At 35.8% G+C, this 26,909-nt stretch overlaps 1 protein-coding gene across 5 annotated transcripts in view; it reads left to right on the top strand.

Moving 5' to 3' along the window:
- The first annotated feature begins 1,473 nt into the window (after positions 1-1,473).
- Positions 1,474-26,909, top strand: part of LOC131151625 (serine/threonine-protein kinase STY13-like) — a 29,542-nt gene continuing 4,106 nt past the window's right edge. The window contains exons 1-3 of one of the 5 annotated variants that reach the window (XM_058102899.1): positions 1,474-1,551; positions 2,213-2,333; positions 2,683-3,699. In XM_058102899.1, the coding sequence (XP_057958882.1) occupies positions 2,792-3,699 (908 nt within the window). In that variant the 5' untranslated portion in view covers positions 1,474-1,551; positions 2,213-2,333; positions 2,683-2,791. Of the gene's footprint in view, positions 1,690-2,212; positions 2,334-2,682; positions 3,700-26,909 lie in introns of all 5 variants that reach the window. The other 4 variants (XM_058102898.1, XM_058102897.1, XM_058102900.1 and 1 more) reach the window with 4 other exon arrangements.

The raw sequence follows: 26,909 nt of genomic DNA, 5'->3' as shown, positions 1-26,909 counted from the left end.
ATATATTTGTAATAAAGCTAATTAGTACTCTGGTGATAAAAATAATTTAGATTTATGTGCATCCACTGAAAAATTTATATGTAGGAACCCACTCGGGTTCCTGTCCTTACAGATGGTGTGTCCAATTTCATTTAAAATTGTAAACAATAAACTCATATTCTATAAGAATTGATGATCTAATCTTTTGTGTATAAACCATACTCTACACACTAGATCACCTACTATATAGAATAAAAGACACACATGCATAATCATTAAATAAATAATGTCAAGCAAACATTACTCACAAAGATTCTCATTAAAATGGAATAACTGAAGTTATTAATAAATACTAAAACCGATTACATAAAACATGCATTTTAGTATAAATCCCTAACAGTCAACAAAGAGAACAAGACATACTTCTTCCGTTAAGGTAGAGATAAATAAGCATTAATGTGGGAAGAAGAAGAAGAAGAAGTCATGTCTGATTAGTAAGATTCAAGAGGAGAATTTTGAGATGAATAAACTAGTGACTGCTGAACCAAAAAGCATGATTCACTACCCCTTTGAGAGACTTTATACTTCAAAACCATAGAGATTGGAATGGAAATTATGATTGGATGCCCAAGATCAACACCCTACATATCGGTGTTGCTAGACATTGACTATAAATTACTTCTAATTAACTCTTAGTTGCTCGAAGGGCATGTAACATGACTGTTCCTCTCTTTGCAACGACACCTTCCTTTCTATGCCTTCTTTTAAATCTCTCTCCTTCCTTCTTCTGTCTTGCTTCAATGGCAGATCCAACAATCACTTCCTTGGCCCTCAACGGTCAATGTCCTTCTCCGCCGTCCACAACAAGAGATACTTGCTAAGAAGTCCTAATCGAACAAGGACAATGAGAGCCTAAATCATTTTATGCTTACCGTGAAAGAAAGCTCCTAATAGTATGCTAAAGATACAACCTTTAATCATGAAGACAAAGAGCATCGAAATCCAACAATAACTTAAATATCTAATTGAAGAGTAGAAAATTTTTAGAATTATCCAACAAGGAACTAATTGTAGGTATCATCAATAGGTAAAAGAAAGCTCCTATTAAAGCACTAGGTGCAAACACACTCATATCTAAAGAAGAAAAACTTTGAAAATAAAAAAAAAAACTAATTAATATTCTGATTTCTACATGATTAAGGAGTGAATTAGAATCATGTTATTTTTGTTATGAACAAACTTGATAGGCATGTGTCGATACTAATTTGACTCAAAAATTTCAGTTTCTAAATTTTACATATAATTATGTATATAAGTCATTAATCTTATGTAACTTAATTTTTGAAATTGCTGCTCTATGTAATATTTTTTAGGTATAGACCTGGTTCATTCAGTTAAGAATAATTTTTAAGAAAAAATATTAAAATTGGTAAACATCAGCAACGTGGCCCGAGTGGCTGACGTACAAAAGGAGTGGCTGTCGAAACGTGTCATGCGGATAGGGCGAGTTTCCTCTTTTTACACTCGCAGCGCGTTTGGCTCCGCGTCGTCGCCATGAAAACGAAGCTGGAGGTAAGTGTGAAACGAGGACTGCTCTTTGCTGGTACTGTAGTCGCTCTGGTCTATATCTTCTTCGTCTTCGTTTTCGTCTTCGTCTTCGTCTTTCTATCTCCCGCCTCTGCTTCTTTGAGTTGGATATCGACTGTGTAGGTAGGCATGCGATACAATCCTCCAATTGACGATCTTCATCCGAATTTATGCTAATTTTTCGGTGCCTTGCTGTTATTTTCGGTTTTAGTTTTTTTTTTTTCCCCATTTCGAATTTTTTGTTGTTTGGTCTGTCTTTTTTTTTTTTTTTTGGTTGTTGTTTTGGTATTGAAAGTGTAAGTTTGATCTAGTATTTTGTGGGTTTTTGGTTTAGGGTTTAGGGTTTTGGGCCGGAAAATCAGCGAGGAAGGCGCGGAATTCTGAAAAAAATGATTTTTTTTTTATTTTTTAAAAATGTTCAGGGTTCTGGTTGGATGGTCAGAAAATTAGCGAATTGAAAAAATTGAGAAATCCATGATTTTTTTCGTTTTGCGTTGTGATATGTTTGCCTTCCGTGATTATAAATTATCAAAATTCTAAATCTAAAATGTTGATTTTCCCCCCTTTTTGTGTTTCCTACATTGTCTGAGCTGCTTAATTGAGCATAAAAGATTGACATTTTGTTGCGTTTGTTACTTGTGGAAAGTTATAGCGGCTTTAGCGCAGAGATGCCGGAGGGAGTGTGGCGTCGAAGGAGTTGGAAGAGTCTGGTATTGGAACAGTTCCATTTATAAGGCTTGTTTTCTTGGGGCTAGTCGATTGGAAAGGTTTGGAATTCATCTTGGAAGTAAAAAAGTTTAGGTTTATTATTTTCTATGTTCTGAATTAACGAAAAAGAAGAGAACATTTTCTTCTTTGATCATTAAACCTTTGGAGTACTGAATCCCCCCCCCCCCCCCCCCACGTCCCAAAAAAAAAAAAAAACAAGAAGAAGAAACTTGCTTGGAACTAATTCCACCATATGGTTTATTTGAGTTCTTTTTTCCTTTCCTTTCATGTTTGCTTTGCTTTTTTCCATTTCTTGGCAACCAAATTGTGTATCAGGGCAATTCTTATTTGAATTTCATCTTATCTTTTTAATAATTTATTGATTTTGTTAATATTTTGGATTTTTAGTGTGGTGAATATGCTGGGAAGTTATCATGGCATGAAATAATTGTGCAGCTTTTTGGAAATTAGGACAATCTTGCATCCCTGGTAGGTTTTTCACAATTGTTGGTCGAAGATGGTGGAGGGTCCAAAGTTTTCTGGAATTATAGGAGGCCACAATAACAACAATGATAACAACTTCTATGATTTAACTCAAGGGTTTTACCAAAAACTTGGCGAGGGTTCAAACATGTCCATAGATAGTTTACGGACGAGCAATGCTGGTGGATCCATCTCAATGTCTCTGGACAATAGTAGTGTTGGGTCAAACGATTCTCTTACTCACATCTTGAGCCATCCAGGTTTACGACCCATCGCCCATGAGTATTCCATAGGACATAGTGTCCTCCGCCCAGGAAAGGGCAAGGTTACCCATGCTTTAAATGATGATGCATTGGCTCAAGCATTGATGGATAGTAGGTACCCAACTGAGGGGCTTCAAAATTATGATGAGTGGACGATTGATTTGAGGAAACTTAGCATTGGGATGGCATTTGCACAGGGTTCTTTTGGGAAGTTGTACCGAGGAACATATAATGGTGAAGATGTGGCAATTAAGTTATTGGAGACCCCAGAGAATAGTCTTGAGAAAGCACTTGTGATGGAACAGCAGTTCCAGCAGGAGGTGATGATGTTGGCTACGCTTAAGCATCCGAATATTGTTCGATTTATTGGTGCATGCCGTAAACCAATGGTTTGGTGCATTGTTACTGAGTATGCAAAGGGAGGTTCTGTTAGGCAGTTCCTAATGAAGAGACAGAATCGATCAGTGCCATTGAAACTGGCAGTGAAGCAGGCCTTGGATGTTGCAAGGGGGATGGCATATGTGCATGGGCTGGGATTCATTCACAGGGATTTGAAGTCAGATAATCTTTTGATTTCAGCTGATAAGTCAATAAAGATTGCTGATTTTGGGGTTGCACGGATTGAGGTACAAACTGAGGGAATGACACCGGAGACAGGAACATACCGTTGGATGGCTCCGTAAGCACTTATACCCTTCATTTATTATAGTATGGTTGCCATTTATGGTTCTTTTGTGACTTTTATTAAATACATCATTTTTTTTCATCTGAATTCAATTTGATAAGTTGTGTTTGGGTATGAATGTTGTGGTATTTAAAACTATTTGAAACTATATTGTTGGGAAATTGTCATATTTTAATTGAGAGATATTCACTCTTCATCCTTCTAGATGATTTAGCCAACAACTTGACCTGGTTAGCGAATGGAATATGGTTCTTTGCAATGTTCCCATGAGCATGACATTATTTTATCTTGAGAAATGTGTGCAAAACATTGTACTTGAACTTAAGTTTTATACTATCTTAAAATGGTGGGAAAATAAATTGAGCAAATCATGGGAGAAAGTATCTGCAGTGTGCATATGTTATTGTTGAGCTTCTTTCAGGTGAGAATAGAAAACGTGCATGTTCCATCCTTCTCCTAAACAAATTATGACATCGCCCTATGGATGTCAATTTGTCCTTTATAAGGGCGTGGAAAGGCTTCAGTTTTTTCTCTGAGCTTATGTGCAGTTAAAATACCTTGCTCCAGTGGAGAGAATACGTCATTTGCGACTTGATATATTTTATTGATTATTACCCTCATTAATAGGTCACGTGGAATGAAGCTTTTAGGTGCGTGTCACTGTTGCATGAGCTGAAATATATATATTTTCTTATAATGATAGAAGATATATTAAGAAAGAGAATGTAGAATCATTGCGAGGATACTAAATCCTGAAGAAGAAAAGGAAAAAAAACAAAAGCAATAAATAAAAACAAAACGAAAATAGAAACTGCTACAACCAGCCAAGGAAAGAATCCCTTCCCCATCATAGTTCATTGAACACTTCAAATTAGCTAGTTTCCTTTTGAACCTTCTTCACCTTAGGTTTGCCATTGTCAAGCCTAACTTTATTTCCTCTTTGATCAGACAACATGGGCCCAAGTCATCCAACAAACTCTGAGTTTCAAGGTCCTTCCCATAAATTTCTTGAACAGGAGTAGGCAGAAATTCCATCCTTTAACTTATGTTCTTTTTTAGAACATCATCTTCAGAAATATTAATTCCATTTAAGCTTTTTAAAGGAGGATGCAGCACATAAGATAAATCCCTGAGGCGATCAATAGAAGAATTGGAGAAAAATCCATGCTGATATGATCCAAAATTAAACCTCTTTCAAATTCAAAAACACTACTCCCTATGTTATCCTCATCTGAAACATCCCCCCATCTCTTACTATCCTTATTCATTTTGGCCTTCTCACCAATTGGCCCCTCCACTATACTTAGAACACCTTGCAAGTTGTGCGCCCGGCCCACATTTAGCTCCAAAAATTATGTTGGAGTCCTTGCAGTCTAAGCTTTTAATTCTGTAGGCCAGGAAATTTAAAGGCTTCTGTAATTTTCCTGAACCAAACAGTAGAACTGCTGAACCATTTGGTGAGGAAACTGATGGTTCCTGCTTGGGTTTGGTTCAATATCTTAAGAAAACATTTGGTGAGGAAACTGGGCTTGCAAATTTTGTGGTTCGGTGTTTGGTATTGATCAAAACTGAACTGCATCAAACTGACTTCATCCTTTCTTTCGACCTTGGAACCACGCCTATTATCCTTCTTCTCTCGAAGAGAAGAAGCATCATCCTCTAGAATATTAGTAAAGTTTTTAGAAACCTACCTTTCTGCTTCCGTCACCTGCTCTTTATCGTTATCGGAGCATCTTTTCTCATGACCGCCATGGATATTCTTTGAAAAGGAGCACATCTCTTTTTATGAACTGAAATACTGATGCTAGATCTGTCACTATTTATAATGTAAATAATGTAAGATACTTGTATGCTTATGGGAGTGTTTTATAGAGATGAACAGCAATTTTGGAGATTTAGATATGTGGCAATTGTTGCATGTGTCAAGGCAATGCCGGTTATTAGAAGGATACGAATGTTCTGAACAGTGGCAGATGTAAAAGGGGAGGGGCCTGGAGTGGCAGCCACCCTGCCTAAGCTCCTCCCACAATTTTTATTTTATTTTATTTTTCTTTTTCAATTTGAAACATTGGACTTTGTTGTAAATCTGCAGGGCCGGAGGGGGCAGCCACCCCACCTAAGCTCCCCCCACAATTTTTTTTTTTCTCAATTTGAAACATTGGACTTGTAGTAAGTCTGCCTCCCCTCTTCTTGCCTGTCTGCCCCTAACCGACTAATTTTTCCCATCTTGGAGCTCTCATCCCTTTCTATTCTGCATTAGATGGAGGTTAAATGTGTAATTTCATAGTTTCTTATTTTTATTTTTAAGTTACACAGCTCCACAGGTCTACCTTCTTCTAGGTGACTAGCTCCCACCAACTCCAACTCCCTTCTTCAGTTCATCTTTTTTAGTCTTAAAACAAGTGATGTGCATATTGATGAGTTTACACTTTTATGGCATGCTAAATATAAGCCCAACAGCTCTAGCAACTTAGCAAGTGTTCTCTTAAATAAGAAAGTGATCGAAAGTTAGAAACACCTCCACCCTAGGTTTGGGAGAGGCCTTAGATTTTGAATTTGTGTGGATTTGGATGAAATATAATATAAATAAAACTGTATTGAGTTTTGTTCAAATCCACATAAACTCAAATCCAAGACCTCAAAACCATCCTCCCCAACACAGCCTTAATCTAGTTTATTAAGAAATTTTTTCCTCAATAGAAATAAAACATAATTTAGAAAGACTTCCAATGACAAAGATACATATAAAAGTCTCAAGACTTGGACAGCCAATCCCTTACTTGTGCTAAACAGTTTTCTTATGAGATTATTAAGATAAAAAAAATTACCTTGATAAAAAACAAATTTAAAAATCTCAAAATTGAGCAATTTGAATACCAAAGGAACTTATTAGTGCAAATTTGCAATTTATCTTCTAGACATGACCATGAAATGCATTGATCATATTAAAACCCAAAAATCAATTATTGATTTCGATGCAAATCTTGGATTATTGACTTTATGCTATGAAGAGGTGGTGAGCATAATTACAGGATCATTACTCAAGTTAGATCATGATTTATAGATCTTTTCACAATGTATTTTTTTTGTATGCACTGTGCTAGAAAGTGATGTATTTTTTTACTTGTTTTTTTATCCTTCGTAGGGATGTATTTACTCATGGTTCTAATAAATGAGATCTTTCTTTTTCAAATTCTTTCATGTTAATGGAGCAGATAAATTTAGCTAAAACTAAATGAAAATTACAATTACAAACATAATAAGACATTCTCAATAAATTTTTAATGCAAGACTTTGCTCCCCTCCCCCCGACCTTGATTTCTGGATTTGCCACTGGTTCTAAATCCAGGTCCTCCAATAGGCATTAGAAATTTTTTTATAATAACTGTTGGTTTAACATATAGTTCTTCATAGTATTGTGAGTGTTTATTTTGCGTGACATTGACACAGCTGTTGGCATCTTTGTGTGTCGGTTCACACTTCACATGGACTTGCGTTTTCTGTCACTTGGACCATTTGAATGGTACCCTTGGCTTAACAAATTGGTTACCGCAGTATGTCAGGTTGTTCATATAACTTAAAGTTTACTAGCTATTTCCTTTAATCATATGGATGAAGACTGTTTTGATTTATTATCCAAACAAGTGTCAAAATTTGACATGATTACGTGTTAGATTTAAAGAAATTTAGTTTAAAGGCATTTGGATGTTAGGTCACATGTTGCAATTTTGTTGCACTAATAATTAAGTGTCCAAAAGCATTTCCTTGGTGGGAAAGCTGGACCTCAAGTTTTGAAATAGCATAGCAGCAACAACTCAATACTCGAACTACTTCGACCAAACAGCAAAATGAACTTGCATAAGCTATCTCAGGTTAACCACCACAGGAAAGTAGCAAATATGTCCTCAGCTACTTCAACCAGATGACAAAATGAAGAACTTGGGTTGTGTTGTATCACGTGTTGTATCATCCATGCCATGTTTGCATGTGACAACCCTGATGACAAGAGTGTAAAAGCTTGAACTTTAGAAGCACTAGCTAATCTAGTGAAGTCACATGCAAGCATAGAAGGCTTCAATGTCCTTCTAAAAATTCCTCCAAATAAGACATTAATTTAATATCAAATTCTAATCGCAAATCTAGTAAGCATGCATTGCATCCCCATTTGAAGGGACAAGAAGTAGGTGATGGGAATGCATATTCAATGGATAGAGAAGACCTTATCTTAAGGGGATTCCCGATAACAAGTTCAATAACTAAGGAATCTTCAATAAATTATGAAGCAACAAATTATGGCTTATTTCTTGGGTTAGGAGTGGGGAATTTGTAGTTTAGAAATTGTGTTATAGACATGCTTTTCAGTCCCTGCAGTTGGCAACTCATCTTGAATTTCATTGCAAGTCTCAATGACCAGGTCTCAAGACAAGCCAAACTCTGTGCCTAGGGTCAGTAAAAGGCAAGTCTAGGAACTCACTCCGATAAGAACACTCACAACTTATGTCCATTGAATGGTCAGGAAATTGCGCACTACTAACTTACAAATCGTCAATGCAATCATGATATATCATGCAATATTTAATGTAAGGAGTTGAAATAGCGAGGTGCTTACCTTCAATAAGTTGGGTCCTCTTTTCAGCATTCTGGACCAGTTTCTGGTTGTCTCTGACCATTTAGAACTTTTTCTAGTATGATGAAAATGAATTAATGTTTTTGAAATTAGATAACTAGAGAAATCTCTAAGCTTTTAAAGCCATGTGATAAACCTTCAGACAAGGAGATGGGGGTCTTTTGGTTTTACCAAGGAATTTGTCTTAACCCCTTGAAAGTCATGGTGGCAATTTCTGTACCCTCACCTGTGTCACACCTAAGCCAAAGTCATTAAATTTAGCAAAATATTCTGAGACACCGAAGCAAAATTGTTTAATTTCTTACAAAATGGTCTACTAATTGTTTTCAATAACAAGGGGGAACATTTTTCTCTTTCAAAAGGTACTTTATTTTTGACCAGGTGATAATTGGTGGTGCTCCAAAATACTTAATCTCTTTCAGTCTTTTGTCAAGTTTAGCCAATCCTGTAAGTCTGCTTGCAGTCCTAAAACCCGTACCAATCAAAATAGTTCTGTAAGTCGACTGACAAATCTAAGAAACAGTGTGTCTGCACAACCATCAAAACCAAAGGGGCGCCTAGGTTCACTCTTTTGTTGAGAATTGCCACCTACTTGATAAACGAGTGTATTAAGTTGTTCTTGCTCATTCTCTTGCCCTCTTTCTTTTCCTAAAAAAACTCCTTTTAACGGATGGATATGCAGTGAAAGGGTGAAAAAGAAACCAAATCAAGATTTGATGGAAGGAGCAAGAAAATGACTTTTTTTTTTTTTTTTAAATTGAAAAAAAAATGAGAGGATGAGGAATCCATTGGACCCATTACAAATTCGCAAGCTTACCAGTAAGATAAAAAATATTAAATTAATTTTCAAGAGAATACCAGCGACACAGATGTCCTTGAAAACCTTACCAAGTGCCTATGCCTTGGTTTTGACTCTAGGTCAAATGTTTTATGTAATTTCTCAAAAATCACCCAATCTCGCACAGCAAACTGTCAATTTTCTCACAGGAAACTCCAAAAAAGCACAGCAAATACCTGAAAAGATGCTGACAGGAACAACTTCTCTTCTGAATTCTGAAAATATCTCAGTAAATAATCCGTTTATCTGAGAAATGCCACTATATCATGGCAAGACCTGAAATGATTCTGGTAGGAATAATTTCCCTTCTAAGATATGAGTACAAACATCCAATGTTTCACTGAACAGGTTCATTCTCTCCAGCTTTCTATAAAAAATAAAAATAAATAAAAAAAGACATCACACGGCATGCATATGTTGATTAATTAATGTAGTGTAGATATGTATGTATATATGTGTATACAGTAGCATTCCCCTCCCCCAAATATTTAGGTACTTCTAATTTAAAATGAAATATAGGCATTATTCACGCACATTTAATAAAGAGATTCCATCTACTAATATACATTCATATCAGAGAATAGTCAACAGTAAAATGCCGGGAAAATAAAATCAGAGGGAGAGAGGCAGTCTGGCTGAGAGCTTAAAGGCTCTGTTACTCTGTTGTACGATCACGTGGCTGATTGGCAGTGGCTTATTTAGAATTTTGAAAAAAAGAAAAAAGAAAGTGGACAAGAGAGTGGCAGATGGATGATCAGGAGCTTTTTTGGGGGGGTGGGGGGGGAGGAATATCACTGTACCAACTAGGAAGTACCAGAGCCAAAGCTATAAGTGGAGTCTTCCTCCAGCAAGTCCATCTGGTCTATCGCCACCCTGGGCCTCTGGCAACTCCTCTGGTCAGTTGCTGGTCCATCGGTGCAAGGCAAGCATGGGAGGTATGGGGTGAAGCATGCAGCCGTGCACAAACGCAGCCTCACAGGGTGCTGGGGCTCAGAGCATCTGTGTCTATCAACTCTCCTCTCTTTTTTTTCTCTTTTTTTCTTTTTTTCTTTTTATTATTATTATTATTATTTTTATTTTTACGGTTGATACAAGGACATCATTAAAATAACTGAACATTGACAGGCTTCAGCCATGTCCAACTGTATCCAAGAGTGTGAGAAAAAAAAGAAAATAATATCTGAAATGTGTCAGATATTGACAGGCAAGCCTTCTAGGAGTGTTGGTGCTTCCTAGGCCTAATTTAAAAGTAACTTGCTTGCAGTATGGATACAGCTTCACTTCAGTTTCTTTAAAGTATCGCACCAATGATCAAAGCCTTGCAGTAACAATCAGTTTCAAGCAGTACAAATGAAAATTATTTTCCTTTGCTTCAAAATCTCAAGGGAAAGTCTCAATTTATCAAAGGCAGATTCTGTTTTTCTTCAGAATTCATTGTTGGAGTCAATGTCTCCTAGCTCTGGTCATGACTTGATCATTGCTCGAAACCCGCTTACTCCTTTTAGTGGTAAGTTTTTGTGGTCTCGGAAAGGATACTTTTTGGGTTGTGCAGTATTTGCTACATTGTGTCTACTTTGGTTCAAAAGGAATGCTAGATTTTTTAAAGACCAGAAATCTTCTCTGAATTTGCTCTGCGAGAATTTTACTTTTCTCACTTCTCTTTGGACTCATTCTTTTGGGGGTTTTGCAGCTCATTCACTGTCTGATATTCATAGGGATTGGAAGGCACTGTTGTGGAAATTCTCTTTCATTTTTTCAGAGGATGCCTTATCCTCCTTACACTGTAGTTTTTTATTCTTTCATTAACGAATTTTTCTGTTGTCAAAAACTCTAAATTAACTAAAATTCCTTTAGTATCATATTTTCTAGATGAAGAAAAATCCCTAATTTCTAAATCCTTGAGTATCTTATGATCGTTTAGGATTATTCATAGGCGGCACTCTATCCATTATCTTCCAATTTTCACTTAATTTGTAGGTTTGCGATTTGCACTTTAATAACTGTGGCTGCCTCCATCACTGCTCTTAGCATAGAGCCCTGTGCTTTACAATGACCATCTGTATTAAGCATTTCTGCAACTGGCCCATATCAAAACCCATTCCAGTTAATCTCTAAGTCCATTAGATTGCCAAATTGATTGAGGGAGTTTATTCCATCATCACTAGAGCCTTCATCATCGAGTGAACTTCTTGATGTCATCAAGTGCTAATTGTAAATGACTTTGCTGGAGTTCACTACTCATCAAAGCAGCTACTTGCCATTGGCTGCACGCAGGCCCTTAGCCTAATCTTGTTCAAATAAGCAAGCCAAAAAGTTAAAATGTCCTTTGCCACTTGTTATTCAAAGTCAAAATTTCCAGTTTTTGGTAGAAAGTTTGATGCTCTCAAGTCCAAGGTTTCAGTCTCTTCAACATTATTTGTCCAAATAAAAACAAAAGAGACATATGGAACCTGATGTTCTTCCTAGGAGCCCGAATACTCTTCATACCTATTATAATATACCTCATCTATTGCAAGGCTCTAGCAAGCCTGATTATCAGGGTCAGTCTACATAAGTTCACAGGAGAGGAAGATCTAAAGATAGTGGGTTCAATCAAATTGGGGGAAAAAATTTCCTATCATGTTATTTGAGTAAAAGAAAAGTTTGGGTATGGCACTTATTCCTCCTATAGGTCTTGCATGTACCTGGTGGCATGGTGTTTTGAGTCAAACTTGTTGTGGGCATTATGCTTGCCTATGACCACTTTTCGTGTACAAGTGGGATGCGTTGCCATTATGTGAATACTAATGTACATTTTATTCTTTTGAGTAGGATAAAGTCTTAGTGAAAATATTGAGTATGACTCCTCGGTCACTTTGATGTTCCTAATGATTGAGTGAGAACATAGAAAACTCTTTAGGGGAGAGAGAGTTTTAGTCAATTGTAAGACTCACTATAAACATGTTTAGTTCACTTGCCTCCTTCACTAAACACATGTTGCCTATAGAGATGTGAATTATGAATTGCATTGCTTTATAGTTTATTGCCTCTCTCATTTGCTTTCATGTTTGCTATTGCTTCCACTTCATTTACATTGGATGTTTGTTAATTTGTTGATGTGTGGTGAAACTGCAGTATACTTTTGATTTATTAGTTAAGCTTGTGTGTTATAACTAGTGTTGAGCAGCCCTCACAAAGTGTAAAGTGTTTGGTCCATTCTAGTTGGTATCAGAGCTTGGTTAATTGCTTTGTGATTTAATTGCCTTCATATTGTGGGATCGTGTGGAGAATTGGTAATAGAACCATGTCGTGTATCAATACCGAGAGAATTGATGCACTAGAGGCAAGGTTGAGACAGCCAACTATGTAGCTGTGGAGATGGCCTTAATTGTGAAGCATGTTGATGCATGAAGGGATCCCAAAAACAAGAGCACAATTCTGTTGATGAGTTATTAGACTTCTGTGCTATGGTAGAAGCTTGATAGATCTAGATAGGTGAGCTTACGACGAAGATGAATCTGATGGTTAATGCTGTCAGGAATTCCAGTTCTGAGTATGGAAGAACAAGGGTGCCAGAACCTCGAGCGTATGGTGGTGCTCGTGATGCTACTTCTGTGCTATGGTAGAAGCTTGATAGATCTAGATAGGTGAGCTTACGACGAAGATGAACTTGATGGTTAATGCTGTCAGGAATTCCAGTTCCGAGTATGGAAGAACAAGGGTGCCAGAACCTTGAGCGTATGGTGGTGCTCGTGATGCTAAGGACTTGGAGGATTTCTTATTTAACATGGAATAATACTTCTTTGTGGTGAGGATTGACTAGGAGGAGGTGAAAGTATCCATGATGACAATGTATTTGATTGGAGACGCTAAGCTGTGGTGGTGTACCAAGTATGATGAGATTCAGAATGGATGATGAGTAATTTATAGTTGGGCAGACTTGAAGAGAGAGCTAAAGGCTTCTTGAAAATATTAGAATGCTCAACATGAACTGTGAGGTCTTAAGCACACTTATATAGTAAGGAAGTATATGAAATATTTTTTCGTATTGATGTTGGATGTTCAGGTCATGTCAGAGAAAGACAAGATGTTCTATTTTGGGCAAGGGCTGAACTTTATCGCCAAAGAGTTCAAAGCTTGCCTCCTACATAGGTTGTCACTAAACGCTTGACTGACTGTGCTGGAGAGAGTTCCACCATGCCTAGGGAGGGTGGCATGTGGTGGAAACAATAGAAAGTATTTCAAGAGGGGCAAATTCAAAAGTGGGGGAAGCCAACAACAAGGCATCAAATTTGAAGGAAGCTTCATCATCTTGGTCTTTTAATCAATTCAATGGTAAGGATAAGTTGAATGCTTTTTATGTTGAGACCTCACGAAATTGTTTATTGTCCTCACAAGTCGTTGCTCAATGCCTTGCAAGCTTTCATTGTGAAGGGAACACAAGGACAAGATGAGGATGAGGAGGAAACCTTGAGGATAGGTGCAGTGCGGTTACTCAGTGTGTTGGAGAGGCAAATGAAAGAGATGAAAGTCATCTAAGCTAAAGGGTTGATTTTTGTGGATTTGTGGATCAATGGGAAGAGCACCCATACTGCGGTGGATGTTGGGGCTACTCATAACTTTCTTACACAGGGAAGTGCAAAGACTCAATTTAAAGATGGAGAAGGATGACACATGTGAGTACTTAACTTCATAACTCAACTTTCTTTGGGAGTGACCAAGCAAGTGACTGAAGATTGGATAGTGGATGAGATATGCGAATTTGACAGTCGTGCCGATGGTTGATTTTTCAAGTGATACTTGGAATGGACTTCTTAGGGGAGACTAAGGTGGTATCAGTGGTTTTTGTTGGTTCTCTTTATCTAATGGGAGATAACATATCTTGCCTCTTGCTATGGATGAATAAGTAGGACAAGAGTGGGTTCCTACTACCATCTAGGATGTTTTTTTCTTTTGAGAGGATTTACAAAGTTGTGATGCTGGATAAGCTATGGCCTCCTTGACAAGGTGGAACATGAGATTGAGTTGTTACTAGGGGTAAAGCGTCTTGTACCAGATGATGCCTTTAGAGTTTGTAGAGTTGAGGAAGCAACTTATGACTTATTGGAAGTGGGTTATATACGTCCTTCCAAAGCACCATTGAGAGCATTGGTGTTTTAGAGGGAACATGATAGGAGCATGCTTATCTATGTGGATTATTACATGCTCAACCAAGCTTTTGTGTGCAACAAGTATCCCATTCAATTGATAGTTGATTTGTGTGAAGAGCTAAGTCATACCAAATACTTCACCAAACTTGACTTGCACTCAAGCTACTATTAGATGAGTATAGTAGTGGTGATGAGCCGAAGACTACTCGTGTGACATAGTAAGAGGCATATAAATTCTTGGTGATGCACTTTGAGTTGACAAATGCGCTAGCAACTTTTTGCCCACTCAAGACAAGTTTGTTGTGGTATACTAGGATGACATTGTTGTTTACAATTCCTCTTCAGAGGAACATGAAGAGCACCTATAAAAGGCGTTTGATAGGATGAAGGTAAACAATTCTTACAAGTAGAAAAGGAAGTGTCATTTTACTCGAAGGAGCATCAACTTACGTGGTTCTGCATGGTTCTAAATAATAGCCATTACATAGTGTATCATCATTACTTGACGGGAAATCAACCTCCTTATATTGTTTTGGACCATTGTAGTGGCGAGGAGGAAAATTCATGACCGTTATGCTCTCATAATGGGTTGCAAAGGAAGTTACGCTTTCGTTATGGGCTATAACAGGCACTATGATTTCATTACAGACCATAATGGGCTATTGTACCTTGTTACACTAGAGGCTGTTGACAGCCTTTATACCATGGTTTTAAAACCCTGACTGAACTGGCCAGTCCAAATCGGGCCCTTGGCCAGTCTGGGTAATAGAATCAACTCCAATTTTTGTAGGGTCTGTGGTCGACTCAACTGAAACTGGGTGACTCGGCCTGATTCAATTGATCTACTGGGTTGTCCCGATGCCTTGTACAAGGGAAAAAAGCCATGGGAAATGGAACTTACGTTGTGTTGGAGACTTGAACCCATGACCATCTGTTATTCAAGAGCCCAGCTAATCACCACACCTTATTGCATCTTACGCTGCCCTGTTTGCTCAAATCTATATATTTATTCCTATGTGAAAAATGAGTATTTGTGCATTATGTATATATAATTCTTTATTGAATATTTTTTTTCCACTAATTATAAGTTTTTAAAATATTTTAATAATAGAAAGGTAGTACAAATTTTGTTTTGGATTTGTGATTTTCTTTTCCTGATTGACTTCGTATAATTTATATAAAGTTTACAAATACGTAGACAGCAGGCAACAATAGGCACATGCTCAACAACCCTTTCTTTTTTAAAAGAGTTGGGAGTTATGTAGATAATGGAGGTAATGGGAGAATTTAAAAATTTAAAAATTATTTTATTTAAATATTTATGAATTCATGTTTTGTCAATTTTATAAATAAATGATAAGTTTAAAGAACAAGTACATTCTTGGAATAATGAAGAGGAAAATGGTGACTGAAAACTGCGTAAACTTGTCTTAAGTAACAGTGTATATGTGTGTGTGTGTGTATAACCAATTTGATCGCTGGTTTGATCCACTAGTTCAACCAGTTTGATCAACTCGGTGACTTAACCAAGTCGGTCATCCAGTCAGGTTTTAAAACCATGCTTTATACCATGATTTTAAAACTTGGACCAGACCAGCCGGTCTGACCTGGTCCAACTGGAGCTGGTCGCCCACCTGGTCTGGTTAGACCCTTCAAACCGGATTTGTCTCGAACTGGTGATGATCTAAGTGACCCGGTCATAACCAGCTTAAACCTTACTGAACCAGGGTCAGCCACAGGGCAACCTGGCCCCTTACCTTTATTACTCAGTTAACCATTAAAAACAGAATATAAGGGATGGACTGCAGCTGTGGGCACTTGAACTCACATCCCCTAGCACAGGCGCACTACCCCAAAAGCCACTCCCTCTGCAGCAAATTTGTTTTTGTGTTATTATACATGAACTATAAAGTAAATAGTGAACACATATAATTTCTGAATTAAATTGTAATTTTTTAATTTAAATAAAAAACTTGCACCAAATATATTTCAATATTTTCCCAAATTCTAATAAGAATAAATTTAAAATATTTTTCCTTAAAATACAAATTTTATCGTTCGAACTCTCACCAAATTAAGTTATATTATTTTCTTTTAAATAAAAAAATTCACACCAAATATATTTTAATATTTTTTGACTTCCTAATAATATTAAATTTTTTTAAAGACAAATTTTACCTAGAATGTGTAGTAATTGTTTGTTTTAATTGTTTATTTAATTGTCTAACAAATGATAAGACCAATATTTTTTTTTATCTAATATTGGTATGCAATTAAATTATTATTTTTCACACACACACACACACACACACATATATATATATATATATATAATATCACGCTAATATTATCAGTTTGATCACTGTTTGAGTCATTTGACCCACTGGTCTAACCGGTCCGACCAACCTAGTGCCTTTTCCGGATTGGGCATCGATTCAGTTTTTAAAACCATGCTCTATACTTGAAAAAAAAACCTCATTTCTTCGCAATTTTTCTGCCTTCTGCTGCACTTCTCTCTTTCCCCAAGCTCATCAAGCTTGGATCTAGTGATCTATGGCTGTCAAAGCAGACATTTGTGCTTGAAATCGCTGTGTGAAGGTTGAGTGCCTGCTTCCCCCTTCTTGTCTGAAGTTTTATCCATTCTAGGGGAAATTTTTTGTTGTTTGGAAGTGATTTGGATAGATCTGTGTAGGAAATCAAGTTGGAAGCTTGAGATTTGTGTAGATAGATCCAAAGTGGCCTTGAATAGGTGGACAAAATTCTCCTTGTTTTGGTTGCTGAGAGTGCTACCACTGCACTTCATGAGTTCATGGGTTTGTCCAGTGCCCGCTGCCACACTTTCTGAAGCTTAACACTAACGATTATTTTTTATTTATTTTAGATAATCATGTATTAGAGATAATATAAAATTTAAGTTACTAAATTTTAAAATACTGTTAGTTATCTTAGTTACGTATATTTTTATTTTTAAATTGTTAATAGATGATACTTAATTGCTAATTTGCTTTGCTCATTATTGCTTATAGCTTGACTAAAATTAATTTGCTTAATGGTCCTAAATTGCTTAATCCTTGATGGCCCAAGTTGCTATGCCTAGTTATTGTTATTTTTAATATTAAAATTTAAAAATTAAATTTTCTTGAAAATATAAAATAATATGCAGCTATTGAATACAATGATTACAATGTAGGAATTTGGTATTAATTTGCTTAATGGGCTTAAATTGCCTACTCCTTATGAAGAGCCTCAATGTCATTCTGTATAGTGGTGACATGTGTTGTGATATTGTATTGATATTAATGAATTTCATGGATATGTATATTGACTCATTTTATGTCTTTAATTAATTGATTGTCAATTTCAATTGCATTTCTAAATTTTTTAGTCATTAAAGTAGTGAATAGTATAAAAAATATAACATTTTTTGTAAACAATGCACCAACATTAAAATAAAAATCATGTTGCCTACTAAAAAGTGTTTGTAGGTTGAATAAAAGTAGTTATTATTTATTAAAAATCATGTTTGAAGGACTCCATTATTCTTCAATTTTGAGATGGTTGTGCATGTATAAAAAAAAATTCACGTTCACTATGACCACTTCCTGCTATGTAACATCTGCTTCTTGGGTGTCCTATGACACATGATTGTTACATGATGTTACCTGCGACCGTCATTTAAAACATGTGATCGTGTGGTTGAGGGCAAAGTGTGCTAGTTTTGGTTAAGAGGATGGATTGCTATGAACCCATCGTAATTAGCTTCATGACTTGAGTGGTGACTCGAGCAAGGCATTGTTACAAGTTTCATGACACCATGTGGGTTGGCAATCTAGGATGGCATCGAATTTGGCGATGTAGGTATTACTGACCACACTTGCATGATGAGGTGATTGAGTATACTTAAACTTGTCTCACCTATTGACGGGACAAGGTCAAGCAGAAGAATATTGCAAGGATTTTGGAGCATCTTCAAGTATCAACAAGACTATGGGAGGGTGTCTCAATTGACTTTATCACCAACTTGCCTAGGGTTGGGAGATAGGTTTTCGAAGTATGGTACATATACTTGTACTGAAGTATTGCTCAACAAAGGAGTCATTCGACATTGTTAGTGACCTAAGATATCATTAGTGATTGAGACACAAAATTCACAGCAAACTTTTGAAAATAACATTTTAGAATCTTAAGCTCACTGCTTGACATCTCTTCAAGCTATCATATACAGATGGACAGATTCAATGGCCTATTAGAGGAGTACTAGCACTATTTTGTCATTGTCAACCAAAAGAATTGGGTGCGACTACTCGATGTGTCTCGATTCTATTTTAGTGCCCAAAAGAGCTCAACAACCAAAAAGAATCTTTGGAGCTTGTAACAAGCTAGCAGTTGTTGTTACCTAACATAATGAACGATTCGTATAGAGGAAAGAGTCTAAGAGTGTAATCTTTACTAAAGAATGGAGACGGAACAAGTAGAGACCACCTAAGCTTATTGGGAGAAAGCTTCCAAGTGGATGAAGAAGTGGGCATATCAAGGAACCAAGACTGTTGTACTTCAATGTGGGTGACTTGGTGCTTGTTAAGCTTTATCCAAAATTGATCAAGTCACTTCAGGGTCGAAATAAGAGACTACTTCACAAATATGAAGGGCTACCCATCTTGGCTAGAGGACTAGTCCACATCATCAAATTAGAAGCGAATCAAGTTCTTAGGGAAGTGAAAAGGCCTCAAAGGATATCCACCATGTAAGTCTTTTTTTGTTGGGGGGTGGGGGGGAGAGTCCCATCCTATAACTGCTTGTTTTAAATATATGAGATGGGTAACAATCATGTAAATACTAGTATAGGTTTTATTCTCTGAGTAGGGTAATGTCTTGGTTTTCAAATATTGAGTATGACTCCTTAGTCACTTTATGTTTCCTATTGATAGAGTGAGAATAGCATAGAAAGCTCGTTAGGGAGCGCAAATGTTAATCAATCATTGTAAAACTCATTAGCTAACGTAAATGTATTTAGCCTATTTCCTCCCTCACGAACACATGTTGCCTACAAAGGTGTGAATAATGAGTTGAATTGCTTTATAGTTTACCTCGTCTCTCGTTTGCCTCAATGTGTGCTCACTACTTACACTTCATTTGCATTCGATGGTTGTAAATTTGTTCATGTGGTGAAACCGTGACATAGTTTTGGCGAACAATTGAGCTGGTGTGCTATAGCTGGTGTTGGGTGACCCTTTACAAAGTGAATTGTTCAGCCTGTGACACGTGGTTTCGTTCATTAGCGCCAACTTTGGATGCAAAATTGAATTACTGAGTGGAATTTATATGTGGCTTATAGTGGAAGAAAAAATCATTCTGATTGTGTAAGAGTCAGAGATGGATGCACTTTAGGTTGCGTGTGTTGGTTCAACATGATAGATATTTTGACATGTACATGCTTGAGTTTCAGAATTTGATTGCTCAATGTTCTTTTGATGAAGATACAGTAATGCATCACTGAATACATTGAGTGGCGTCACTAGGATTACTCATTTAGTTACAAATCTATGATGTTAATTCAATAGATCAAAGTTCCATTTTTGCATAGACACCATTTTTGCTTGGATGGATGAGAAAAAGAGCAAATATTTGAAGGATTCTTTTAAGAAAATACTAGTGCTACAGTTTCATCATCCTACCCCACCAAGCTACGTTTCTCAAAAGCATTGAAGGATCGTTTGAAACCACTTATGCAGAAGTGCAAAGTACCGAATTTAACAAGTGCTGAACTAGAAAAGTGTTGGAAGTTGTAAGTGGTGTTTGGTTGTATTTAAAATAAGTGGTATTTGGATACTTACTTTTATTATGGGGTACTGAATGATTATTTTTAAACATATTTTAGATTACGAATATTAATATTTTTTAATTCACAATTTCATTAATAATTATTTTAATTATTTATAATTAAAATTTATATATTTTCTATTAAAAACAATAATATGAGAGTATTATTTTTAATTAAACATAATCTTGTTATTAATGTATATTTATAACATATTACTATCATATTAAATTATGATAAAAATAATATTATTAATTAAATTCTAAATTTCAGTTTATTTAATGTTAATTTAAATTAATACATAGTCAATCAAGAATTGAATTATAATGACTAAAAAGTCATAATACATAGTAAAATAACAAATAGTTATTTTAAATGTATTTTACATAAAAATATTAATATTTTTATAATTAGAAATTTAAATGATAATTATATTAAATTTTTAATAAAAATTTAAATATTTTATATTAACTAAAATAATACAATATTATTATTATTTATTAATTAACAATAGTGTTGTTATTAATGCATATTATAACATATGATTATAACATTAATTTAAGTTAAAAATAGTATTAATGACTAAATTAAACTTTTAGTTTATTTAATGTTAATTTAAATTTATAGATCGTTCTTTTTATTCATTCCAGAATTTTATTATATTTTATTAGTAATCAATAGGTTATAATGCATAATAAAATAATATATGGTTAATTTTTAATCAACAATTTAACTAATAATTATGTTAATTGTTATTTTTAATTAATGTTTAAATATTTTTACTATCTAAAAATAATATAATGGTATTTTTTGATTAACAACAATCTTGTTCTTAATTTTTAATTATAACATATGATTATCACATTAATTTACTTTAAAATAATATTATTAATTAAATTGGTATTTTTTATTTTTAATATTTATTTAAATTAATACATGGTTCTTTTTCTTCATTCCATAATTGAATTATGTTTCATTAATAATTAATATATTATAATACATAACAAAATAGTATATGACTATCTTCTAATGTACTTTTTAAATTGTAAAATAGCCACTATATTTTATTTTATTTACAAAATTGACCTTGTCTATGAATATTGCCAATAAGTGGCCAAAAAGCTATCTTAGATTGCTTTTTAAATTTCACTTAAATAGTTCTCAAAAAAGTGGTTTTGGAAAAACACTTTTTGTAATAAGTATTTGTTGTAGCATAAGTTAAACCACGTTTTTGTAAAAGTGCTTATTTTAACTGATAAGTACTATAAACACTCTTTTTTAAGTGTTCCCAAACAGGGGTTGCTGATTGCTGTAGTTGTGAGCAAAAGGGACACCCTTATCTCAATTGCCTTATGAAGACTCATGTTGTCATCACCATAATGGAGACTATTGAAGATTTGGAAGCTGAGCTTAAGATTGGTGGGTGCTCTATTGATGATCAAATTCTGAATATGCTTGAGTATTTTAGGGATCAAAAGGGTAATGTTCACTAGTGTGCTGGTTTGCTTTAACTCAAGGTCAAAAATTTTCCCCCCTCAATTATAGGGGAGATCAAGCTACTTTTCTCAAAAGCATTAATTGCTGTAATTTTGAGCAAAAGGGACACCCTTATCTCAATTGTCTTATGAAGACTCATGTCGCTATCATCATAATGGAGACTATTGAAGATTTGGAAGCTAAGCTTAAGACTGGAGGAAGCTTTTTGATGATCAAATTCTGAATGCGCTCGAGTATTTTAGGGATCAATAGGGTAATACTTACTAGTGTGCTGGTTTGCTTTAAGTCAAGGTCATGATTTTTTCACCCTCAACAAGGGGAGATTGATGCACTTAGTATGGAGAATAAATTTTATTTTTTATTTTTTATTTTTTATTTTTTATTGAGGGTTTACAAGAATCATATCTACTAAAATTTAGAATATTTTTATTTAGGAATAAGAATGGATTGTGAGACAAAAGTGAGAGAGATGCTTTAATGTGGGTCTTGGTAAATGGTTCCCACATCGTTTTAATGGGTTCAAACAATGGCATGACACCTTTTGATTGGTGGGCTACAAATCCTACATGGTAGGACCATCCTTCCTAAGTATTTCTTTATGTAAGTGGTTAGATTTTCTTTTTCTTGTTCTCTGAGTGTTGTAAGCCTATCAAGGGCCTTCTATGTAGCCATTTCAAAGTTGAATTAAATTATTTTTTATTGGATATTGGTCTTGCATCCTTTATATAATTTTTTTAGGGCAAAAGACACTCACCTCTCCTAAGATTTAATAACAAGAGAGGGACCTCCCCTAAGGTTCTAAAAATTTCATTGACCTCCCTTGAGGTTTCAAAAATGTCGTAGACTTTCCTTGAGGTTTGGCAAAAAGACACAAATCTTCTCTCAAAAGACTTGTCCTTTTTGCAAAATACAAAGGTAGGATTGTGTCTTTTTGTCAAACCTCAAGGGTGGTCCTTGGAATTCTTGAAACCTCAAGGGAGGTCCCTGTAATTTTTGAACCTCAAGAGAGGTCAATGTCTTTTTTCCAAACCTCAGGAGAAGTATGTGTCTTTTGCCCTTTTTTTAAACATTGTATTAAGACTATATTGGTGGAGATTGATAAAAATAGCTATAATTTACTGGAAGTAATCAAGATAGGTAGAAAAGATCAAAGCAAAGAGGAAGGGATAAAGTGATGAAAAGAAAGAAAAGTTTTTCCTAAAAAAATATCCTTAAATTTTTATGTTATGCGTTGGCAGAATACCCATTTCTAAGAATGGAGTAGTTATAATTGGTTACAATAAACCAAATAAAAAAATGAAACTTTTTATCAATCCATAAGAAGGAATAGACAAGGAATAACTATTCCCAAATTTCACCATATGAATTTTTATTCCTTATTTATTACATGTTGGATGAAATAATAAGAAATATATATTTAATACAATGAATTGTTATTAGCTCTATTCCCAAATTTCTCATTGTATTCCATTTTATTCCGAGGAATAGCTCTTCCGTGAACCAAATGTAACCATAGTGTATTTAATGGCATTGATTGTATTATAGAAGGAAAAATTACATGAAGAATGATTGCTTAGTAATGTATATTAGAATAGATGTAGTTGATGACATTGATAATTGATTCACTGTAGAGTGCATACTTTCAAAAGTAGAAAAAATCTGTTAAAGACAACTGCAACATTTATTTGTTTTGGAGTGATTGTGGCCAAATAATTTTATCCTATTTTTCAATTTAACTACTCTTACCATATGGATGTTTTGAGATCTAAGCTAAAGTTGCAGAAGCAAGGGATGAGTTCTTCCATTAGGTTGCACTGATTCAAAAAATTTAAGCAGTATTCTATACAAGTTATGGGCAAATCCTAATCAAAATATAAGATCTTGGCTGATCAAGATTTTGTTATTAATTTGGTAACAGTCTTCCCCTTGTTATGTGTCCCAACAACTATGGCCGTGAACTCTAATGTCTAATGATCTTAATAATCTTACATTTTGCTTGTGTTAAGTTGATCTCAAATATTATGGCATTCCATTTGGCTATGGCACAATTAGAAGAAAGCAGTAAATGTTGTAACATCTAGCATTGTCCGAAATAGTGAAATTACCAATTTTATGTTGTACATCAAAGTGAGCAATGTGTACTGAAGGCCAAAGGTTCAAATGATAGAAAAGACCTCTCAAAGTGTGTGTACATCATGCCCTTTCCTAGACACCTGTTGTTGAGGGGGCCTTGTGCACCAGATGGATTTTTTGTTTCTTTAAACATTAAAGAAAGTGCTGAATGAGCAAATGACCAGTTCAGCTGTCAAAGTAGCTATAATTGTTTGGGGTATGTGGCTATGCTTCATCTGGTATTAGTCAATATTTTGTACAAGATTGCCTTCCATTGAAGATGATGCTTGTTAAAATCCTCCTGGTTCATCTTAACCTGTGTGAAGCAATATTGATTTAGGAATTATTTGTTTCTTGACTTGTGGTACATATTTTGCTAACGTTGCTGCCTATATGAAGATCAGAACCGACTATGGAATACCAGAAAATATGTAATGGCTCCATTTTAAGTTGTCTTTACCCATTGTGACTCAATTTTTTGAATTTAGTCTTGTAACTTACGAGTGAATGTGAGTGCTGCTGAAGCAGGTTTAGGTTAGGGAGTAGAAACTGCTTGTCCTTTATGGTTTGTACTTGGTAGCATCAAGGAAGTTTATGAGAAAACTATAGTGCATTAAAAAAATAAATTTTATTAGAGAATGATTAGTAAATTATTGTACCTTTCTGAAAGGTTTGTGATACATGTGAATTATAAAACCTACCCACACATGGTGCTAAGAGGCCCTTGCCTTGCCAAATACAACACCTTATGGATCTCTTTTATGCAGGCCCTTAGCTTCACTGTGTGCTTTTGTAGAGGTTAATACATTATTATATGCACAAATGTGCAAATTTAAGCCTTCAGAATGGCCACTTCATGCAAAAATGCTGGAGGTTAGGGCTGTATGTATCTACTATCTAGACTACCACCAAAACCCCACCATAATCGTAACTGGACATTGGCTTCTTGGATTTTCTTGCATTAGTATGCTTTGATGAATCAGATCATGATATTAATGGATAGAAAATCTGGTACTGAGTACAGCTATGCTCAGTTTAGTTGCACAACAGATACTTAATATTGGTCCCTGTTTATTGCTAATTTGCAATGAGTACATTATATATTCATCATAATCCAGAACATGAGACTACTTATGCAAGTGATCATGATTAGTTTTTTTTTAGTGGATCCAACTGACAAAAATCATTGAATGATGGATCACATTATTTATTATTTGATTTATAAGCTTAGCTATGTGTCACGGTCCGACTATTTTCACACCCTTGTGAAGGGCCGTGCGACACTAGCTAAAGCACTCTTGTTTAACTAGCCAACCTTTCGTTTACCAACATTTATCCACGAAGCACTTTCATTAATATTCATTCAGATAGCAGCGGAAATAGTAATCAATTCATGAAAGCCGTGGCAAGCAAGCAGTAAACATTTAAGCAAACGTAATTTATTAACAAATCCTCCGTTGACATGGTGTACTTAGCGAGGGAGGCAAGTAGGCTAAGCACGTTGACAATTGCTAGTGAGTTTTACAATGACTGATGAACACTCACCCTCTCCTAAAGAGGTTTTTATGTAATTATCATCCTAACACTAGGAAACATCAAAGTGACCGAGGAGTCATACTGCTTTATTTGGCTTACAAAAACTCTACTAGCAGAAAATAACCCTACACTAGTATTTATATAATGGAAACCCATCCCAAGCACACGAGATAAGCAGTCATAGGCAAGCATAATGCCCTGAACAAGCTTAGCTCGTGACATTCTCCCCCACTTATGCGGTCGACATCCTCGTAGACTTTTGGCGGTGGGTACACTTCAAATTTGTCCACGAATGGTTGAATATCTTCCGCGGAAATCCAGCTGATTTCTTTGTCATCAAGGCATTTTCACTTCACTAGGAACTTCTGCCGCTTCTTCCTTGAGGATATGAACTTTTTGTCTGCAAGGATCTCTTCAACGTCATGTCTATCGGGTTGCACTATCTTCAACTCTACTCTGTTGAACTGACTTCTGCTCAGGTCATTGGTGTTGGCGTTGAACGGCTTGAGGCAGCTAACATGAAACTGCGATCTTCTCCCCTTATCTGCCCACTTCTTCATTTGCTCAGAAGCTCTCTCCAAATAGGCTTGGGCAAACTTTTCATTCTGTCTCCCTTCACTGGTGAAGATGTACGCCCTGGGACTTTTTTGTCTATACGGCTCACCCACTATGTGAGGTAACAACGGCAGTTGGCCTGTAACAAGCTCAAAAGGTCTCTTGTTGGTTGTTGAGCGCCTTTGGGCGTTGCCACAGAACGGAGCCACATCAAGTAGTTGTACGCCATTCTTCTAGTTGTTATTGACAAAATGGCACAAGTACTCATCTAGCAGCTCTCTGAATCTCTTCATTTGTCTGTCTATCTATTGGTGATAACTCGAAGAGAAGTCAAGATGTGACCTGAATATCTTGAAAAACTCTGTCAAGAAGTTGTCAGTGAACATTAAATCTTGGTCACAAATAATAACTTGGGGAACACCCCAATGTTTCACAACAGTCACAAGGAACAATTGTGTCGTCTCCTTTGCCAAACAGTACTTTGGTGCGGCCATGAAAGTACCATACTTCTTTCGCTTCCCCTTGTCTTGTTGGCAAGTGATACAAGTTTTGGTAAAATCAACCACATCATCCCCCGTGTGCGGCCAATAATACCTCCCCAGTAGTCCTGTCATTGGAGTCCTTCTCCGCGAATATCCCTCAACGAACTTCCTGCAGTATTTAGTAAGGCCAAGAAAGGAACGCAACTCCTTCACTGTCGTGGAGATCTTCTGTTCTTGAATCATCCTTACACTCTCCATACCCCTCCGGATACGACCTTGTTCAACCACTTGAATAAGGAATTTGTTGCTTCTCCGAGCGAAAGAGAAATTCTCCTTCACATCCAGACTGTTTTCCCTCAGCCTGTCGAACACCTTCCGTAGATGCTCTTCATGTTTCCTCTGAAACAACACTGATGCTCCCAACGGTGTTTTGGAAGTACGAACACATCCCGCTTCCAATTCATCAAGTTGCTTCCCCAACTCTACTATCTCTCGAGGCGCAATCCGACATGGCCCTTTAGCAGGTAGTTTCACTCCTGATAACAACTCGATCTCATCCTCCACAGTTTGTCGTGAAGGTAAATTGTGAGGCATCTTATCTGGCAACACC

Source organism: Malania oleifera, chromosome 3 (assembly GCF_029873635.1).
Source record: "Malania oleifera isolate guangnan ecotype guangnan chromosome 3, ASM2987363v1, whole genome shotgun sequence".
NCBI lineage: Eukaryota > Viridiplantae > Streptophyta > Magnoliopsida > Santalales > Ximeniaceae > Malania > Malania oleifera.
This window is presented reverse-complemented; position numbering and strand designations above follow the sequence as displayed.